General features: G+C 41.0%; 4 protein-coding genes across 4 annotated transcripts; 3 read left to right on the top strand and 1 right to left on the bottom strand.

Moving 5' to 3' along the window:
- Positions 1-122: 122 nt before the first annotated feature.
- On the top strand, positions 123-2,160 carry LOC306753943 (claudin-4-like; the record flags this gene model as incomplete). The annotated part of the gene is made up of 3 exons (XM_079237856.1): positions 123-257; positions 608-850; positions 1,555-2,160. The coding sequence occupies 3 exons, from the start codon at positions 123-125 to the stop codon at positions 2,158-2,160; spliced, it is 984 nt and encodes a 327-aa protein (XP_079093982.1).
- A 1,484-nt stretch (positions 2,161-3,644) lies between these two features.
- Positions 3,645-4,387, top strand: LOC306733223 (claudin-4-like; the record flags this gene model as incomplete). Its single annotated transcript, XM_079214429.1, has 1 exon — positions 3,645-4,387. The coding sequence occupies one exon, from the start codon at positions 3,645-3,647 to the stop codon at positions 4,275-4,277; it is 633 nt and encodes a 210-aa protein (XP_079070555.1). The 3' UTR covers positions 4,278-4,387.
- A 1,317-nt stretch (positions 4,388-5,704) lies between these two features.
- Positions 5,705-7,296, top strand: LOC306752474 (claudin-4-like). The gene has a single exon (XM_079236236.1). The coding sequence runs from the start codon at positions 6,198-6,200 to the stop codon at positions 7,173-7,175; it is 978 nt and encodes a 325-aa protein (XP_079092362.1). The 5' UTR covers positions 5,705-6,197; the 3' UTR covers positions 7,176-7,296.
- Positions 7,297-10,973: 3,677 nt separating this feature from the next.
- nf2b (NF2, moesin-ezrin-radixin like (MERLIN) tumor suppressor b) lies at positions 10,974-20,165 on the bottom strand. Its single transcript, XM_079214504.1, has 14 exons — positions 20,097-20,165; positions 18,034-18,117; positions 17,544-17,612; positions 17,384-17,466; positions 17,171-17,243; positions 16,908-17,045; positions 16,504-16,578; positions 16,289-16,402; positions 16,060-16,182; positions 15,631-15,848; positions 15,015-15,117; positions 14,287-14,426; positions 14,034-14,202; positions 10,974-13,479 (listed from the first exon to the last, which is right to left on the bottom strand). The coding sequence occupies exons 1-14, from the start codon at positions 20,124-20,126 to the stop codon at positions 13,432-13,434; spliced, it is 1,467 nt and encodes a 488-aa protein (XP_079070630.1). The 5' UTR covers positions 20,127-20,165; the 3' UTR covers positions 10,974-13,431.

The following is a 20,165-nucleotide window of genomic DNA, read 5'->3' as shown; positions in this document are numbered from 1 at the left end:
AGAGAGTGAGCTGCTCGCGTCAGCTGTTATGGTTTGCTGTTACGTTCTGTTACGCACAGTGAATATTTTTAGGTAAATTCGTTTGGGTTTTACTTTATCGTAGCATAACCGAATATTTTTAAATGGGAGGGCAGAGCAGGCAGGTCGGGGGGCTGGCACTGGTTCTGATGGGTGTTTTAGGAGTGTGTTTGGTCTGTGGACTGCCTATGTGGCGTGAGACGTCTTTTGTGGGAGCAAACATAGTGACGGCTCAAACGGTAAGTCTATACACAAAGAGAAATTAAAAACTAAAATACTAAGTATACCTTCCAGACTGAAAGTAAGGAGATTAAAATCAGCAATGCTGGAAGTGGGAAGAGTATATAACGCGAGTAATTCTTAGCAGTTAAATGCTGGATTGAGTTCCTCCTTACAAAATAACTTACCAAAAAATGTAATACTAAAATACTTTAAATGTATTTTTTATTCTGCATCAACACCAAGCATAACTGAGCATATGTTGCTTCTCAATTTAGAGTTTATGGACCATATCAACTACACCAAAACTTAATCAACATCTTGTCCAGTTTTTAAAACTCGCTTATGGTTCGCTCTGTCTCTGTCTTAGGTCTGGGATGGTCTGTGGTTACATTGTATCCTTCAGGCCACAGGTCAGATGCAGTGCAAGAGACACACAAAATCCATCACTTTGACCTCTGACATCCAGGCTGGACGAGCCCTCACATTGATCTCCATCCTTGCTGGCTTCCTGGGCTTCATTGTCACCCTCGGAGGAGGAGGAGTAGTCAACTATAGGGACGCTCCATCGAATCCCTTGGAGCCTCCGACCACCTCTTCCTCCAGAAAAAAGGTGCTGATGTTGTATTTGGGTGTTTTGGGATCTGCAAGGCAATGCTGTAATACTATACATTGTAGCAAGGACTTTATTTCAGTTTTAATCCTAAAATGGTACTGTCCTCAAAACAATGAAAATAGAGCTATTGGTGAAGATTAGCTCTGGGCTATTGATCCTTTATGTTAGTTAGTTAGTGGCAATTTGCAGAAACACAAATGTAGTTAGGATATGTACCATATGTAGGATTAACATCAAATGTTTAAGATTTTGACACATGGTCCTTCTGTAAAACAGAGCCTAACAATAAAAATTGCTGGAGCCACCTCAAGGCCCCTTTTACTATTCCGTTTCACTGGTGTTTAGTGGTACATATAACAAAACAATAATACATCAAATTACCACAAACTAATTGCCAACAATGAACCTGGCTTTTGATGGTCTGGTGTCCGAGGGCAATAACCAGCCTGCACTGGACAATTGCTAGTAAAAAAAGGTTCTTCTGGGAAAAATTATCAAGGTGTGTGTTAAACTATATTGGTGTGTTTATAGCAAATTAAAGCCTCTATGTGTGGGGTTTGAATATGTCTGACTTTAGCAGCTCCTGTAGTAAAAATACACTCTGAAGGCAATTTTTATTGCGTTCATTAATTATTTTGAATATATTGTAGTCCCAAACCTTCTGCCCAGAATCACTGATTATTGACATATTTTGTATCCAGGCGTGTCTGCTGGGTGGAGTGTTGTGTGTCTTAGCTGGCATCCTGTGCCTGGTTTCAGTCAGCTGGTCCGCAGCAACAACCATCTCAATCTACAATGACCCCTTTGTGATTGCGGCCATGAAGAGAGAGGTGGGCTCCTCCATCTACATAGGCTGGGCCTCCTCCGTGCTGCTCCTCCTCGGCGGTGGTCTGATCTGCTTCGTCTGTGGGGAGAAGCAAAGAACCCCACCTTCGGACTACTCCTATATGCCAAACAGCACCTACAGTCAATACAGCGACGCTGCATCTCGCTCCACTCTAAACACTGATGTCATTGGACCAAACACCTCGAGGATGTTTGGCCGACGTACGCCAAGTATGTTGGAGCACGTCGCTCAAGTGCATGAGCATAACTCCCTGAATAGAGCTCAGCGTGGGCTATTTAATCCGCCTCAGGGAACGCAACCAAGATCTGAGCAGGGGATGTTTGGCCGTAATCCGTCAAACAGATCAGGGACACCAAATAAGGGGAAGGGTTTACTCATGGGAATGAAGACAAATCTGGTGCGTGACCTTCCCAGCAGAGCCACAACAGTAACTAGTGAATATGTTTACAATATGGCCTAAATCTGTGTGTGTGGATCTGCATGGATCATTGCTCTGAGAATGACTGAACACAATAATTACTTAACTGTGGTTACTGTTTACATACGCTCACTTTTTCTTTTTGGAGGGATCTGTAAAGCTTCTTTTTTTTATACTCAGTATATCAACTCAACAGTGTAAAGTAAGATTATTTTAACAACTGTAAAGCTACTTATGTGGAAATAAAAGGGTGAAACTGTATGTTCAGGGCTTTCAACACATATTTGATCAAATAGAGTTTCATTTAATTAGTTTCTTTTATATTTATCAAGAGAAGGGACATGCACACATTTGGAAATATCGTTGTGATAAGTGTGGGGATTATAAAATGCAGATTTAGGATTGCATGTTTAGTATGTTCTTCTGAGCTATGTATTACAAGCAGGACAAATAGGATATTATATCAAGTTAACGCTAAAAGAAAAACTACAAATACTTAGATTCAGATTCACTGCACTGGCTCGTCTTTATATTGACTGAGGAAAATACTTCATATTCTTTCTTGGTTCAGACAAACTCCACTTTGATACAATGACTCAACTGAATGAAGGTCAGCTATAGAGTTCCACAACATTAGCAAAGTGATTGAGTGTCAGATGTGTGTTCAAGGACAACATTTGCAGGACAGTTCAGCAAATATCTGCTGCTTCCCTCAGCCACACAGTGCTCTGCAGCTGACCTACCTCTGCAAGGAGAAGAACCAGAGGGGATTGCCCTGCAGGCATATGATGTTATGTGAGCATCCAAACACAGACATGTCATTACACTAACGAGAGACAGTGTGATCATTCAGGAAGTGTGACTCAGGTTCTCCGTTTCAAAATGTACCTGAGCATTAACATTCACTGTGAATGACTGTCACATATTTCAGTGATACTGTAATAATTTAGATTTATTAATAGGCGCTTCTTTACTTGGGGCTTTAAGAAGTGATTTTAAAACATTATATGAGTAATGAGCGGATGGTCTCACAGACGTGTTTATTTGAAATGAATCAAGTAGAAACTCACCCTGAAACTGAGGGTTACCACAGTGACAGTTGTGTAGATCACTTGGTAAGTTCTCTTTGCATAATTCCTAAGCAAACACTGTACCATACTCATTACTGATTTGAAATTGAATCTCAAATGTACAGAACAACCATGCTTGTGTGTTGAGGAGAAGCATAGTTTGTCCAGTGGTGTTGACCTTATAGGGGCCTCTGTGTGCCTCCCTGTGGAGAAGCAATCTGGTCAGGTGAGATTTCTTCACAAACCAGTTTCAGCTGAGAGGCAACAGCGGCAAACTCCTCCTATGATTTCTCCCTTAACAGCAAAACATGTAGGTGAGGCAGCCACTGTCAGCTTAACCTTTTAATGAGCAATAAAAGCCTCCACCTGCTCCGTTGTCTGTCTCAAGGGTAAATCCCCCCCAGCTCTCCGCAACACACCTTCTTACCTCCCTGAAAAGACCAACAGAGCTTCAGCATGGTGTCTGCTGGACTACAGATTCTGGGTTTGGTCCTGGCCATCCTCGGCTTCGTGGGGAGCATCATCGTCTGCGCTCTCCCCACATGGAAAGTCACAGCCTTCATCGGTGCCAACATCATCACTGCTCAGGTGATCTGGGAGGGTTTGTGGATGAACTGTGTGACCCAGAGCACAGGTCAAATGCAGTGCAAGATCTACGACTCTCTCCTGGTCTTACCTCAAGACCTGCAGGCTGCCAGAGCACTTGTCATCATCGCCATCATCGCCGGGGTCCTTGGGCTCCTTCTCGGCGTGGTCGGGGGCAAGTGCACCAACTTTGTGGATGACGAAAGGGAAAAGAGCAAAGTGGCCATGGCTTCTGGAATCATCTTTATCATCGCAGGGGTCTTGGTGCTCATTCCCGTCTGCTGGACCGCCAACACCATTATCCGTAATTTCTACAACCCCGTTATGATCAACGCTCAGAAGAGGGAGCTAGGGGCCTCGCTCTACATCGGCTGGGGCTCTGCAGGGCTGCTGTTCCTGGGTGGGGCCCTCCTCTGCAGCTCCTGTCCCCCCAGAGATGAGAACAACTATGATGTGAAGTACTCCAAGGCTAGCTCTGCACACAGCAGCAAGGCTTACGTCTAGGTCATCAGAGGGAAGCAACACTGGGCCAGTCTGTTGGAAAGAGACAAAGAGTTATGAAAGTTTTGCTTTCTGTTTGTCCCATGAAGATGACTCCATCGTTTAGAGGAATTGTCTATATGGTGGTTAAAGATAGGAGTATACCAGTGTAACTGAAGTACAATGATAAAAATCCTATTTGTTATCAAATGTGCAGTTTTTTTAATTCTTTATATGTGAGCACACACTGTTTTTGTATTTAACACTGTTACACTTTCACACAGTTTTTCTTTTTGATCAGGTTTTTCCAGTGTAGCTGAAAGAATCATCACTAACAGGTTGTGAGACAAAGTGTTTCCTGCCAAAGAAACATTGCAAAATAAACAAAGAGAGGATGTGCATGTGTCACATGCACATATAAAAACAAAAACACAAAAGAGGAGGGAAGAGTAAATCATGCCAACGTGTGTGTTGACACAGCAGAGGCAACTAGTGAGAAAAGTTGATCAACATGAGAATTCATATTTGAAAGCAATGCAGAAAGCCTGCATCATATTATTATATATTTGTATGTTTTCCTTTACATAAATAAATTTTCATCATAAACTAGTGCATAGAAATTCATCAGAATGTAGGAAATAAAATGTCTGACACTCAAAATGTCCTGTGAGAGGGGCCCCAGACTTATATTTATATTAATTATATTATATTTGTTATAAATGTTGAAACAGAACCTACACCCTTGATCAAAAGTATCTCTCTGAACTTTAGATTTGACAGCAAGATTGAAGATTATTTTGAGCCGTATTAAACAGGTTAAGTAGTGTGTGTGTGTGTGTGTGTGTGTGTGTGCGTGTGTGTGTGTGCGTGTGTGTGTGTGTGTGTGTGTGTGTGTGTGTGGAGGGGTTTTGCATGTTTCAAACAGGTTTCTCTACGCAGTAGGCGCTGCTAGAATGAAACTGGTTTTCTCCCAGGAGATTGTGTTCCACATTATTCTCCTTTTGTTCCAGAAATACATTCTGCATGCACGCAATATTCACATGCAAAAAAGCGTTGCCAGAGGATGAGAATACATATACACACACACACTGAGCTCACTCCAGTATTAACTTTTGAATCTAATTAAATCTGACTTCTGCAGAAAGAAAATGATGCAGCGCCTCATGAGTGTGCATTGTGTAAACTTGCTGTATGGCCATAGGCCTATTATTCTCTCTGCTTCATCCAAACCGTATCATTACCAAAATATCAGACAAAGATGATAAGGGAGGGAATAGATGATGTCACGGTTTCACAGCTACAACTCTCTTTCTGTCCCTCTCTGTTTTTCCATCAGCCACCTCCCCCTTTTGTTTCCCTGTAGAGTAGGTGTGGTGCATCCATACCTGACCAGTAGCGCACAGGCAGCCGCTCAGGTGACAGTAAAGAAAGAACACTCAGGTGGAGAAATAAATAGAAAGGCGACAGAGACAGAGACAGAAAGAGAGCGAGACAGAGAGAGAGAGAGAGAGAACGAGAGAGAGAGAGAGAGGAAGCGGACAGCAGTTAGGGATACGAAGGAGGAGGGACTGAAACAAAAGAAAAGTGTGCTGTAAACAAATAAGCTGAGGCTGAGAGAGACACACCCGGAGTCAAGCTACTGGAGGCTGGACAGACAACTGAAAGATTCAGACAGGGCTCTGCATTTCTGGGACACGCACTTTACAACATCGCAACTATGGCAAGAACAAAATAGCTGAAGAAAAGGGCAAAAATGGAGGTGAATGAGAACGACAACCTCACACTTTGAGAAAAGAAAAGCTTACAAAAAGATACAAGCGGGGAGAAGAGTCATCAGGAGTTAAAACAAAAGAAGCTCCACAGACAAGACTAAACCATTTAAACCATTTTCAAAGATCTGTTTGGATTTCTCACCTTCAGAGATCTTCGCAGCCCCCCTACGTCATGGCCTCTATGGGGATGCAGATGCTGGCCAGCGCCCTGTGCCTGCTGGGTTGGACAGGGGTCATCATCAGCTGCATAGTGCCCATGTGGCGGGTCACGGCCTTCGTGGGGAGCACCATCGTCACCTCCCAGACTATCTGGGAGGGCATCTGGATGACCTGTGTGGTCCAGAGCACGGGGCAGATCATGTGTAAACCTTACGACTCTCTCCTCGCTCTCAGCGCAGACCTGCAGGCCGCCAGGGCTCTCATCGTCCTCGCCATCGTCACAGGCGGCGCAGGCCTCGTTCTGGCCTTCGTTGGAGGGAAGTGCACTCGCTTTCTGGATGAAGAAGGAGGCGGGGTCAAGGGTAAGGTGGCTGTAGCAGCAGGGGCAGTTTTGATTGTTACAGGGTTGCTGTGCTTAATTCCCACATCGTGGGCGGCCGGGTCTGTGGTGAAGAAGTTCTACAGCGCCGCCATAGATGCTCAGCGGAGGGAGATTGGAGCCTGTCTCTACATCGGCTGGGGAGCGTCCATCCTGCTTATTCTGGGAGGGGGTTTGTTCATCAGCTCAGCGTGCCCCATCAATGCCCACAACACAGACAAGAGCCCGTCTGTCCGGTACCTGGCGGTCCGCTCCTCCAACGGGACCAGCAGGGCACCCACTCAACCCAGCAGAGTAACACCAGCAACGTCTCAGCCTGTCAGGGCGGTGCATCCCAGGTCTCAAAGCAACGATGGAGCATCAACAAAGCCACCGCTGTACACAAGACCTCCATGGGAGGACGGGCCGGAGCCGGACTCGAGACTGGAGTCAGAAGGATCATGGGCACCATCGACAAAGTCTCAGATGAAAGGACCGGAGTCAACAAAGTCTGAAAACAGTGAGGCGCCGTCTACAAAGTCTCAACTGAAACGAGCAGAAATGGAAGAGATTTTATCAGTTCAGAGTGATAATGAAGATGCGTCCTCAAATCCAGCAAGAACATACCTATGATATGACACGCACTCACACACACACACACACACACACGCACACACACACACACACGCACACACACACACACACACACACACACACACACACACACACACACACACACACACACACACACACACACACATTTAAACACTACAATAGAGAAGTTTTACATATAGGAGTTATTAAGCAGTAGAAGTTTACTTATGTTGTGACCGTTTACTGAGGACAAGTAGTTCATTGTGTTTATAGTTATCTTTATATCTTTTTATAGTTTGTACATGTTGCTATGATAAAACGGCAGAAAGAAGGATGTCAGGCTCCATTGTTAATATGCAGGAGAACAGCAGTTTTAAATTGTTAACGCACTGAAACTGAATTTAAAACCAACACAGTAACAAACAAAATCCAGGTGCAAGTGAAGTATGCTATTGTTTGTTCTCTCTTTTTTTAATCATTTTAATTTCAAGAACATTGTTGGCCTTAACTTTGACATGTTGTGGGGCAATACACTGGTATCAACACTATTTAAATGCATGAATGAGGATGAATCCACATTATCAACTTCAGCTCAGACCTTTTAGCTTGTTTGTTTCTGCTGGCCTGAACAACATTAAGCAACATACGTAATGAAGCAGCAGCACATTCTAGCCTTCTTTAACTTGATACCAATGCTTTTTTAAATCCAAGTATGTGCTAATTTGATGAGGCCATGAAAAACCTCAATATATTAGTACACTTTTTAGATTGTGATTTTGTCTCAACTGTGAAATGTGATTCTGTGTTTATTTTATTTGTACATATATTGTTATTTTCATTCATACTTTTCAATACATTACTGTAATTTGATTGAGCTGGTATTTTTCATTATTTTAAATGTGCTAATAGATCACACATGACCTGAAAGCAGCCTTGTACGGCATGGACTTTCATTCCAGCTTCTGGCTTTTAAAATCTACATGAAAAACTGGTTTGACAGAGAGTGTGTTGACAGCGTGCAGGTGTGTAGGGCTGGAGGAGGGAGGCCCAGTTTGTTTGTCGAGGATTCAACCTCAGTTTCAGTCAGAGATGTTTATTATATATTCATTTAAATATGCAGTAGCATCATTAGCTAATCTAATGCTGCCAGTTGCTAAAATGCTAAATACATACGTTTTACTTCAGAGAGGACCTTGTGTTATGGATACATTTACGTATACAGTAAGTAAGGAAGGAGGAAACTAGAGAAACAAGTAGTATACATTAATAAAACCACATGAAGCAAGCCAAATGGTAAATTAACTGTACTTGTGGCGCCTTCCACTCAAAGCGCTTTAACGCTACATAACATCATTCACCCAGTCACACCCATTAATACACTGATGAGTGGCTACCATGCAAGGTGCCACATGCCCATCAGGAGTAACTAACGTTCACACACACACACATGTATACACAGCTGCGGGAGCCAACACAAACAAAATAAAGTGTTCTGGGTTTGAACAATGTTTAGGTGCACAGCATGACTGACCCAGCAGCACAGGCCCTGTAACTTCATGAACTTGATTGATATTCATGCTAGTCTCTTGCAATTGTGAAACACTGCCATCACATGGTCAGTGGAGAAAATATGATCAAAATAACAATCCATGTTTCAGGTCCCGCTTGTCCCAATTCAAGGCCACATACTAAATATATACAGTTGACTACAGCCATTAGCCTATATTGTTTTTCATGGGACACAGTTTTTGCAATTAGCATCAACAACAAGCATTAACAACTTTTACATTAATAAGAAATAATTCAATATGTATGTGATTGGGTGTCAATCAAACTAGAATTTTAGAATGCTGGTGCCAATACAACTCCAGAATTATGCAAAAAAAAAATTCCAACACTTAATAGTTATGTTTTGAGTTGTTGCCCTGATATATTCATGGAGCTGTTTCTCCATCATCTACAGTTCATGGGGTTTTTTGGCAGCTGTTTGCAGCTCCTCTATTTGCTTTGCACACTGCATTGTTGGAGAAACGTTGCATTTCATTTGCATGTTTGTCAATTTTCCCATTTGAACATTGTTGTGTGTTCGGGTTGTTATGAGAGGTACACATAACCCGATGAAACAACGTTTCCTGCTGCCGACGTTCCTCTTGCCCACTTTTCCACCTCAGTGACAGTTATACAACTCCAAAGCCCCTTTCCTCCATCTGCATCAGCTCACGCTCCAGAGCAGCTTTGTATTACAGGTTGCAAACCCTTTCTCTGCATGTCAGACAAACGTAGCAACCTGAAAAGAACAGGTGACAGTGTAGCTGATGGGTACAATTGAGAGATAACACCTAGCCTACATACAATACAATTACAGCCTAGTTTGAAACATGATAAAAAAATCACAATGATGTTTCATGCAATATGGATTGAGGCCTCTACCACAATGTTTGACCTGGTTTGCAGGCAAAGCACAGCCCTCTGGCCACACCAATAGAAACGTGCTCCACACATCACAACCAAGTCAAATCATCCTGCAGGAGGAAGTGAGGAGTGAGTGAACACAGTAAGCACATCTGTCATATTAACTATTCTTCCTTTTTGTTAAAGCTGCATTTGATGGCCCCGTTAACAAAAAGGAAGGTTCTCCCAAAATGCTTTGCTTGAGGTCTTGGTACAGCCCTTTATTTTGGGCCTCTTCCAACAGCCTTGGTCCCATTCAAACTGCCCGAGCGTCTGCTAATTCTTATCCATAAGAGGCCAAGGTGGATAAGAAAAAAGACGGAGGGAGCATGAACAGAAAAGGAGACACAAGATAAGATCACTCTTAAGGTTTAAAGAAGGTGAACAGTTTCTCATCAGTGTCCATGTTGCAAACAAACCTTTGTCTTGTGTATCATGCTCTGAACAGAGCTGTGGCGGTAATAAAATATGAGTCTTATCAATCGTCTGCATCTTTATTATACAGCTGAGATATTCATTAAGAGCCACTTGCCCACTACAAATGCATTTTCTTGACCAGATAACTGTCCTATATTTTAATAATCATGCAGTTAAAATAAGTTCTAACACCCATTTCAACACGTTTTACTAACTACTATTGTTTGTCACATAGGGACTAGCATTGCTCCAGCCATAAAAACAGGAAAGACTTTAAATTACTCCATGATTTGGAACCACTCATCCTATTCAGGGGTCGCAGGGGAGATCCCAGCCAACATGGAGCGAAGGCAGGTTCACCCTGGACCGGTCACCAGACTATAGCAGGCTGACATACAGGGACAGACAACCAATCATGCCTACGGGCAACTTACAGTCATCATTTCACCTCGGATGCATGTCTTCCTCTGTGGGAGGAAGCCGGAGAACCCGGAGAGAACCCACGCTGACAGGGGGAGAACATGCAAACTCTACACAGTGCTGTGCAGCATGGGATCAAAGCTCACTTATATTGTTTTACTCTCCACTCCACTGTGATTAAAAGACTGCATTCAGTGTAAGAAGACCGAACACAATATTTTGGGATAGGATTACCCAGGAACAGCTGATTTTGCAGCAAACTGACATGGGGTATTGGTGTTATATCGTTTCTTTTTTCTCTCCCCACAAAAGTTATATCTCTCTAATATATAAAGCAACTCTTGACAGGTAGCCTATTAATCTGCTGTCTACTTTTTTCTGCTCCAAATGATCTTTACTATATCAGACTTTAAAGAAATGATCGACCTCCAACTTGTTCCAGGTGTTTTGTTTTGGTTCAATGTGTAAACAGATCACAGTACAAACTGGTATATTAATATAGCCCAACATGGCTATGAAGAGGTCATTACACCAACATCAAATTAGGGTACATTTTTATTTCATTCCACACAAATTCAAATGGCTTTAGTAAACACAATAACACTCTTCACTTCATTTCAATATGAATATTTCTGAATGCATACACACGTTGCAGATTTCATCGCTGTGTTCCAAAGCAGTGGGTTCATAAAGGCTTATGTCAACAGTATTTTCTCACTTGAAGAAAGTGTCTGAAATATAGTTGTTTTAGGTTTAAACCTGAGCTGCGGTTAGCTGATGATAGGCTATCTTTCTTTATATTTCACTTAAAAAAGAAAATCTAACCTAATCTGTTCCGAGCAAACATGCTGTGTAGAAACTACTGGATGTTGTGGGAATTTACTAAAATTGTATAAATAGTGATGTCATGTAATATTAGTTACAAAATAATTTGTTTAATTTGCAAATACTTGTTGAATTCAGTCTGAAGTGCAAACTTGTCTACAAAATGTAAGCAGTCAGTCTTAAGTTGTAACAGGTCTTTAAAAACATCTCAGTTATTGAATATTGAGATTATTAATTCCTAAGAATGGTCTATTCTAGAGGATTTTCGCTCTGTAATTTACCGACACATTATGCAAGAATGATTAAATCCTTGTGTATGAGACAACAACTGACGTCTGCACAAACATCAGGAAAACAAAAACTGCAGTATGATCATTGTTGTAATTAAACTATATGCACAAAATAATTTGACAAATCAAATCATTGACACAACTTTGTTGTGCATATGAGATACATAAGGCACCCCTAAGGCACAAGATGATTTAAGGTGCCAAAATATATATATATATATATATAACGACTGGGCTTGAATTTGGCAGGAAAATCCCATTCTAAAAATATTAAACTCCCCACAATGACCTCAAGAAAACATGCATGGTGATGTTATTTAAGGATTTATAGGACAAATAAATAAGGTCAAAAATACAAATTGAAGCACTTATGCAATGGTTTGAAGAAAAAAAAGACTTCCACATTTACATTCACACAAGACCAATATCGGCCTCATTTATAAACCAATGGGCAAAAATTAACCAATCATTTGTCCCTGTTCAGTCCATAAAGAAGTCTGTCCAAATAATCAACACGCAGCATCTCAGGCTGTGCATTTGGCATCCAGCCTCTCCCTTTTTGAGGATGCAATGAGTTTAGTTGAATAAACTTTCACTAAGTTTATGCAGGTCTATATTTGTGAAATACAGTCCACACATCGCTGTCAATAATTTTTAATATTTTAATTACTATTCGGCTTAACCAAGTTAAACATTAATGGATATACCAGACTGTTTATCTGAGGGAAAAACAATTAGATTCTACCTGTAGTGATCGTCTCCAACACTGACCCTGAGAAGTACATGAGCTGAGGAAAAAGAGAGAACAGGAAAGCCATGAATCTGCAAATCGGGGTGTGGCATTACCCCAAACTTGAAGGATACCTAATGCTAAGACACATGAGCACAATGAGAGCAAATATAACCGTAGTAACTCCAATCATAATAGTAAAAAATAAAGTTCAAGGCACAACAACAGTCTACAGTATAAAATATAAAAACTTGTGGCAGCGCTCAAGCTTGACAATGTATACTACCACGATGAAGCACTAAAAACAATAGAGGCACCTGTGTGCTGTTAACAGAAAACCAAATAACAGCAAACAAACACAAGTGAAAGACCGAAACAAAGATCAAAAACGGCGTTTGATCTTTTTATGGAGTGTCACATCTAGACATTGTCCCCGCACACGTCTGCTTTTTAGATTTTTACTTCTTTTTTTTAAATTACTTTAATCAGCAAGATTACAATTTAAATGTTATACATTAAATATTAATGATCAAGAGTTGTTTTAAGTGTTCAAAGATACATTCAACAATAGCTTGGTACATGTATAATCAGAAATTTTGCCTTTTTTTTGTATTTGCTGGTTTGAAAGAGGATGACCATATAAACAAAATCATCTGGATATTCATAACTTTTCAGAATATCCTCAGGCCTGTAAAGGTACTTTACCAAATTCCATTCAATACAGGAACTTTGCCTAAAGCGGTTTGCCTCGACCATGACCGTCCCAAAATGTTGTTCGGGCATAAATGTCTAACTTGTCACATGACATATTACAGCTAAATATCCCTTAAAACATCAGCAACTCAATAATACATCCGCTTTCAGCACCATGTCCTGAATCAGTGTTGGATACACACATTAGTGTGTTCATTCTATGTATAAAAAGAAATGTGGAAGGTGCTGTAGTGTAGCAGGTGGTACGACCAAGCAAGACAACCTGCAGGCAGCCGAACTAGTGGCTGTTTGTTATTGAGGATACATTTAAAGTCCTTCCACAGCACACAGTCGAGGTGTATGTGTCGGTCTGTTAGTTTCAGCCAGGTAAAAACAATAATCAAACATGTTGAGGAAGCACTGAGTCACAACAGCCGGTGCCCTCCTTCCTCATATTGCAGGACGCGGATCACACTTCTTCAAAGAAGGCCATCTGAGACATGTACGCAGAGTTTCGCTGCAAAACAAGACGAGCAGTTTAAAATAGCAAAGGAGGCAAAATCTGTGCAAAGAAATACGCATTTGTGGTGTGATAAGCAACTCAAAGACAATACGTATGTGCGCAGTTGTGTAAAATCAATACTGATGTTGTTAATAATAATGTGTTTCAAATGCGTTATCACCCTAAGACAAAATATTTCAAACAGAAACCTTTAAACCGTTTCGGCTAAAAAAAAAAAAATTGTATTTAACTATAGAGGAGAAGGTTTGTGCTCCACGTATACAATAACAATTCAGATAGGATAGTCAATATCTGTGTACTGTCAAATTAAATCTACTATCATGTTGTTTCTATTTAAAATGTTTTGGCACTATAGTTCCCATAATGCTTTGAGTAATGCGGTAAGTCGGCTGTAGTTTCCTCATGTGAGCCCATCATTATTAAACGTTAGAAAGGAGGGGAAACACTTGACAGTATTAGCTCTATTCACTAGTTATTTACTATATAAAGCATTCTGGCAGTAAAACGTACGATACAAGTCATAATAATACAAAGAAGAGCACACGTACGTTGCTGTGAGGTAAGTAGACGGGCTCCTGGACGTATCCCCTGGCCTCATTGCGGAGGCTGTAGACGCCAGCCTGTTGCTGCTGCTCCTCCAGCTTCAGAGACTCGATCTCCGTCTTCAGCTCCTTCAGTTGGTCCTGCAGGTGTTTACTCTTCTCCATGTACTCCAGCCTGTATTAATGCATGTCACGATATCATGCACAATCAGAACTGTACTGTCTTTCTAACGTGTTGTTGCAGGGGATCTAATCTCACCGCTCTCTCTCGATCTCCATAGACAGCCTTTTCATGTCGGAGTCCTTGAAGTCAAGGCGCGAAGATGTTGATTCATATGCCAAGTCGGCTGCTTCAGGAGGTGCAGGGGGAGCAGGGGGAGCGGAGTAGGCTGCTATAAGCTGGAAGACAGGCAAATGGATGTCAAGTAAGTAGTAACACAATGGCAAAAATATATAATTATATGAAGCTTGACATAATGTACATTATACATTTGATATAGTACCATACCTGCCCTTTGACAGCTGTTATTTGGCCTGACAACACAAAATGAAAGCAAACTATTCCTATACAACTAAATCTAATCGATGACAAAACACTTAAAAATAGTTGGTGGTAGTGCACATTGTATACAGGGTTATAATTTCTCGTTTGGTGGTGTATTCATCTGGTTAAATTGTTTTCTGTTGGAAAATATAGAATCACAGAGGCTCCTTTCTAGTATGAACTTGCACAATAATTATCCTCTCCAATAACTCAGGAAATGCACTAACCATCACAGATTGGGGATTCATACTTTAGAAATATAAATTACCTTTAAAGCAATCGGTGGCCTGAGCTAACAAAATGACTGCACTGAAAGAAGCTGTATTTATATTGCAGAGATATTCAATAACAGCCTTCTAAACACAAAGAAGCTACATTCATCCACAAAGAAAAAGAACAAAGGCATCACAAAGAGCACACATGCAGAAGTAGCATCACTGTACAGGGTATGTCGTTTTTGTGATCTCCAGCAGCTTCTGTTTGGCTCTCCGCTCAGCGTCCTTTGCCTCGGTCAGGTCCTGTTTCAGGTGATCTGCCTCCTTCAACCTGGAATAAAAGGTCTGGTTGGTTCAAGGCTGATGGTTAACATACAGTTAACAGTTGTGATTATTATAAACAGAATACTGTTTGTGTTTTTCACTTATTATGGATACATATACGGGCGACTGTGGCTCAGTGGTGAGCAGGGTCGTCCTTCAATCAGAGGTTCGATCCCCGGCTCCGCTACTCCATGTCTATGTGTCCTTGAGCAAGACACTTAACCCTAAAATTGCTCTCGTAGCTGCGCCTACGGTGTATGAATGGTTGATAATCTGATGTGGCACCTTGCATGGTAGCTCCTCTCATCATTGTGTGAATTATGTCATGTAGTGTTAAAGCGCTTTGAGTGGTCCGAAGACTATACGCTATACAAGTACGGGTCCATTTACCATTTAACTTATTAGTAACTATTACTTTTCATTGAACGATAAGCTCAATTGAATGCATATAAAGAAATCTGTGAGTAATAATGAACTAAAACAAAAGCTTTAAGCGACATCAGTCAACACGATTCCAGACCTTCTCTCTGACTGCTCCACCAGTTTCACAGCCAGCTGCTCTGCCTCCCTCATCTTCTGCTCCATCAGCCTTTTCTCCTCCTTGGTCTTCATGGCGGTGACCTCTAACCTCTGCCTGTCCTGCTCAGCATCTGCAGCCTTGTGGGCCAACAGCTTGGCCTCTTCTTCAGCAATCTGAGCCTTCTCTGCCAGCAGGTCTGCTGTCTCCTCAGATCGCAACTAGAGAAAATGCATTGTAACATACAAACTAGTATCAGTAAATACTAAGATAAGCTTGTGGAAGAGTGGAGAGCTTAGCGTGATGGAGAAATCTGGCTCGGTATCGTCCTTGCAATCAACAACAGGATTGTGAAGCTTGTTGCCAAAACAGGAGCTCACCAAAAATCTGGAAGATTCTACAATTAACTCATGTTACAAACGAAGCTCTCACCAGTGCCTCGTTGGCCAGTCGTGCCTCGTCCTGCAGCTGGAAGAGTCTTCGTTCCATCTCTTCTTTTGCCCGTTCTGCTTCCTCCCTCATCTGTTTTTCCCTTGCCAGGATTTGACGCTCCATCTAGATGGATGCCAGAAAACTCAATTTAACCCACACATATGTATGCATAGCGTAATCACGTCTAATCTGTTATTCGCATTATTTTCGTGGAGATGATAGCACTGACCTTCTTGCGAGCTTTCTCCTCTTTGGCTTGAGCCTTCATCTGTTGCACTTCAATAGAGTCCACCTTCCTCCTCCTCATGAATAGATCATGGTTACCGATGCACAACTGCAGGATCTAAAGAAACAGGCGATACAAACCAGCAATATCTTACTTCACATAACTCTCACCTAACGTTGTTATCGTTGAACATTTACATGGACAAAGAGCCGACCAACCAGCTTGTTGACACGCAGTTGAGATGAGTAGAACTTGAAAACATCTTTCTTCTTATCCAGGGGTTTGATAGTGAACTGCAACATGAGAACGTTAAAAGGTTGATTTTACTACACTACTGACCCAACTTTTTAGCATTGTTTTGACACAGCCAACTGGTTAGAGTGAAAATCCTGCTGCAGATGTTATGAACAGCTTTATGCATTAGCGGTTTTCTTTTGCACATATAAAGTCAAAACAATATTCAAGCGTACTTTCCTCACAAAATAATGGTGGATGTGGAATTCATATGCAGCTAAACAATAAGAAGAAAAAAAGGTGGTTGCCACTTAATATTGCAGCCATTTCTCCACTTGGAGAAACAGGAAAATGCAGGTCTTGACCAGAGAGCACTGTTTGCATTTACCTCCTTTTCGCTGTAAGAGATGTTGCGAATGCCGCTCCAAGGAAAGGATTTGTTGGGGTTGAGTTTGCTGTTGGGGTTGTAGATGTGAAGTCCTTGAGCATCCACTCCAAGTAACAGGTCTGTGTCCCTCTTATTTTGCTGTCAATGAGATGTGTAAAAGAAATGTAAACCAACATGACGGTAATGTTTAAGGTTGTTAATGCACCATGCAAAATGTACCTTTATTGACAGAACATCAAGGCACAGTTATTTACACTCACTGTAATTGCAAAGTAGCTGACACCGTACATCTCAAGGTCTTGAGCAATTTTTAAGTATTCCATCTCAGCCTCATCTCTGTGCGGACAATGTCAAAAATAATCAATCACATCAAAGCACGATACGTTTAAGACAAGAATGTAGGACAACACGTTTTGTAAGCGGGTTAATTTCTCTTAACATGCTGGATTTCAGAATTATTTCTGGGTCAGTCCTACCTGGCGATGCCTCTGTGCTCTGCATACCAAGCTGTGATCTTCTCTTCCCACATGTCAGCGGTCATTTGGTATTGCATCAAAACCTAGGACACAGAGAAAAACATTATATACTACGCACACGCACGCACGCACACACGCACACGCACAGACACACACTTACTCTTTTCGGCAAAAGCTCATCTTGTGCCAAGAAGCCCGGCTTGTGAAAGTTTGGGTCATAGTCCCCATACTGTGAACGAAATTGGAGGGAGAGACGGCGGAAAACAAGGAAATAAATAATGTGACTGTTGCACGTTAGCAAAACACGTCAAACAGAAAATAAAATAGATTTTGCACCATCATGTAGATCTGCACCGTAAATAAGTTGTGCGGTCTCTTTTGAGGACACAAAATCATGACCCAAACGGGATACGTTTATTTGTATACTTGTAAACTTTGCATGAATGTGCCCAATCTGTGCCGTTATGTCCACACACAGAGAGCCTCTTAGCATAACTTTGTTTCTTAAAGTGTATTTGCATAAATCATCCACTGTGAACTTCAGGTGGACTTTAAAAAGGACAATATTTTTTGAGATACAGGTAGGAAAAACATACTGCAGGTGCAGAAAATTAAAGTTAGAGAACATTAACCTTGTAGGGCTTTCCTACCTTGGCCTGAACAGCATACGACGCCAACAGAACAGATGCCTCAGGGGAACAGAATATCTCCTCATCTAGGATCTGTTTTTTCACCTATACAAGAATTTGAAGAAATGTATAAACATGTATTGAACTCAGTTTTCTCAAACATGGAGATGAATTCTCTTTACCTATGAGAATAAAACTGACACCAAAATATGTAAAAGTGTTTTTTTATTATGCCAAAGAAGAGATGCACCAATACCAATACTGACTCAAACGGCTGAAACAGGTATCTGCATCAATGGGGTGATCTGGTGTCGTCATTTTAGTAAAAAAATATTTCTTACAATTATATCTATGTATTTATTTGTTATATTTAATTTAAGTCACGTCTGATATTGCCTTAACTATAAAAACAGGATCCTAGTTTCTTCCACAAAGTGAGGCATACAGTTTATTAATTTAAGACTGGCGTCGGATCGGTACTCGATATCGGCCGATAGACAAAGCCCACAAATCAGTATCGATCCTGAAAAAGGCTGATCAGTGCATCCCTGGGCGAAAGGTTAATTTACAATAAATGTGATCAGTTATATTACCTGTAAGAAGAAGAGGTGCTGAGTTATCTCTTGGACCAGCTCTTCTTCTACTTTTTCTGGGAAGAATTTAGCCAGGAAATGAAATGTTATGGGAGAGTCCTTGGGAACCTCCTGGTCCAAGACCTTGGTGAATAAATAAAGAGCAGAAGAAAAGTGCACAATGTTAACTAGACCTGACTCTTGCTAAAGCTGGAATGTCATGATTAGTAACATGATGATTAATTAGTTACTTGCAATACTTTTGGCAATTAATTGTTTAATTGGTCAATTTATAAACAATGTAAATAATCAATTAATTACAGTAGTTTATCAAGCAGACATGACAAACATTAGCTCGCTCTGGCCTCTTTGATGTGAGAATTTGCTGTTCTGTAATATTCTAAACTGAATATTTTTTGGTTTTGGACTGATGCTCAATTTAAATGTCACCTTGGACTCTGGTAAATTGTGATGGGCATTTTTTTGTTGTGATATTTTTGTAACAATTGTTTGATTGAAAAATAATAAATGAATTATCTAAAATGTGTTGCATAATTAGTTCCAGCCCAATAATCCAGAGTAGCCTGACATTTTAATTAATGGACAACACATAAAAATAATCTGCATTGTGCAAAATATTTGAACCACATTTAACCATATTGTTGGAGTTGTGTTTTTTAACCCTCTTCAGCCAGTTCACACCTTCACTCACCCGTTTCTCTTGTTTCAGCCAGGCGTAGGTGTCCTTTACTGTGTACCTGAGTCCAAAGAACCAGGTCTCCCGCAAACCAACAGTGCGACACACCAGGTCGAACAGGTCTTTCCCTTTCCACTTCACCTGAGAGAAACAGCAAGTGACATTGAGAGTTAAGAGGCTAAAAGCAAACATGTTGTTTTGCAGCTGCTGTTCTGCACCCATTCCCTGGTAAAAGCAGCCCAAACATGAACTTATATTTCATGCTCTTTTTGTGGATAACAGAATATAGCTTTTCTCGTTATGGTAAAATCTTGATTCAACTTATTTTAACGTTGTTTTCCAGTACCTTATAGCGGAGGGGTGCCACCTTGCTTAAATTAAAGACCAAATTCACGAACATAAAACATCAGTACACTTTATCAGGAGGCGATAAAAGCAGAGGCACTATTTCACACAGCATATGCCATGTATTTAATGAGCGTGACTATCAATTAGACAGTCTAACTAAATAGTTTACAAAATGAGATGCACCAGTCGGGGAAGCTTACAACATCTGCTTAACAATTTCCCTGGGGAAACCCTGACTGATGCAATTCCAAGGATGTTGAACGACTTTTTGCACTAGGCATGTTAAAAAATTAAAAAAAATTAAAAAAAACAATGAATGGTTGTATATGAGAGGAAACATGCTTAACTCTTGTCTACCACCTTCAGCACAGTTACTATAACTTATAAACAAATTCATAAGGCATCTACACATCATGACTTAAGCAAAAAACTAATATTTCCGGCCCTTCTTCTAAATAAATCCATACCTCACAGCTGAACTCCATTTCAGCATCCATGGTGATAACTTTGACTTTGAAAGTCTTTGGCTGTTTCTT

This window comes from Taurulus bubalis (genome assembly GCF_910589615.1).
Source record: "Taurulus bubalis genome assembly, chromosome: 2".
NCBI classification, from domain to species: Eukaryota; Metazoa; Chordata; class Actinopteri; order Perciformes; family Cottidae; genus Taurulus; species Taurulus bubalis.
The sequence above is the reverse complement of the archived record's forward strand: the minus strand, read 5'-3'. Positions and strand labels throughout refer to the sequence as shown.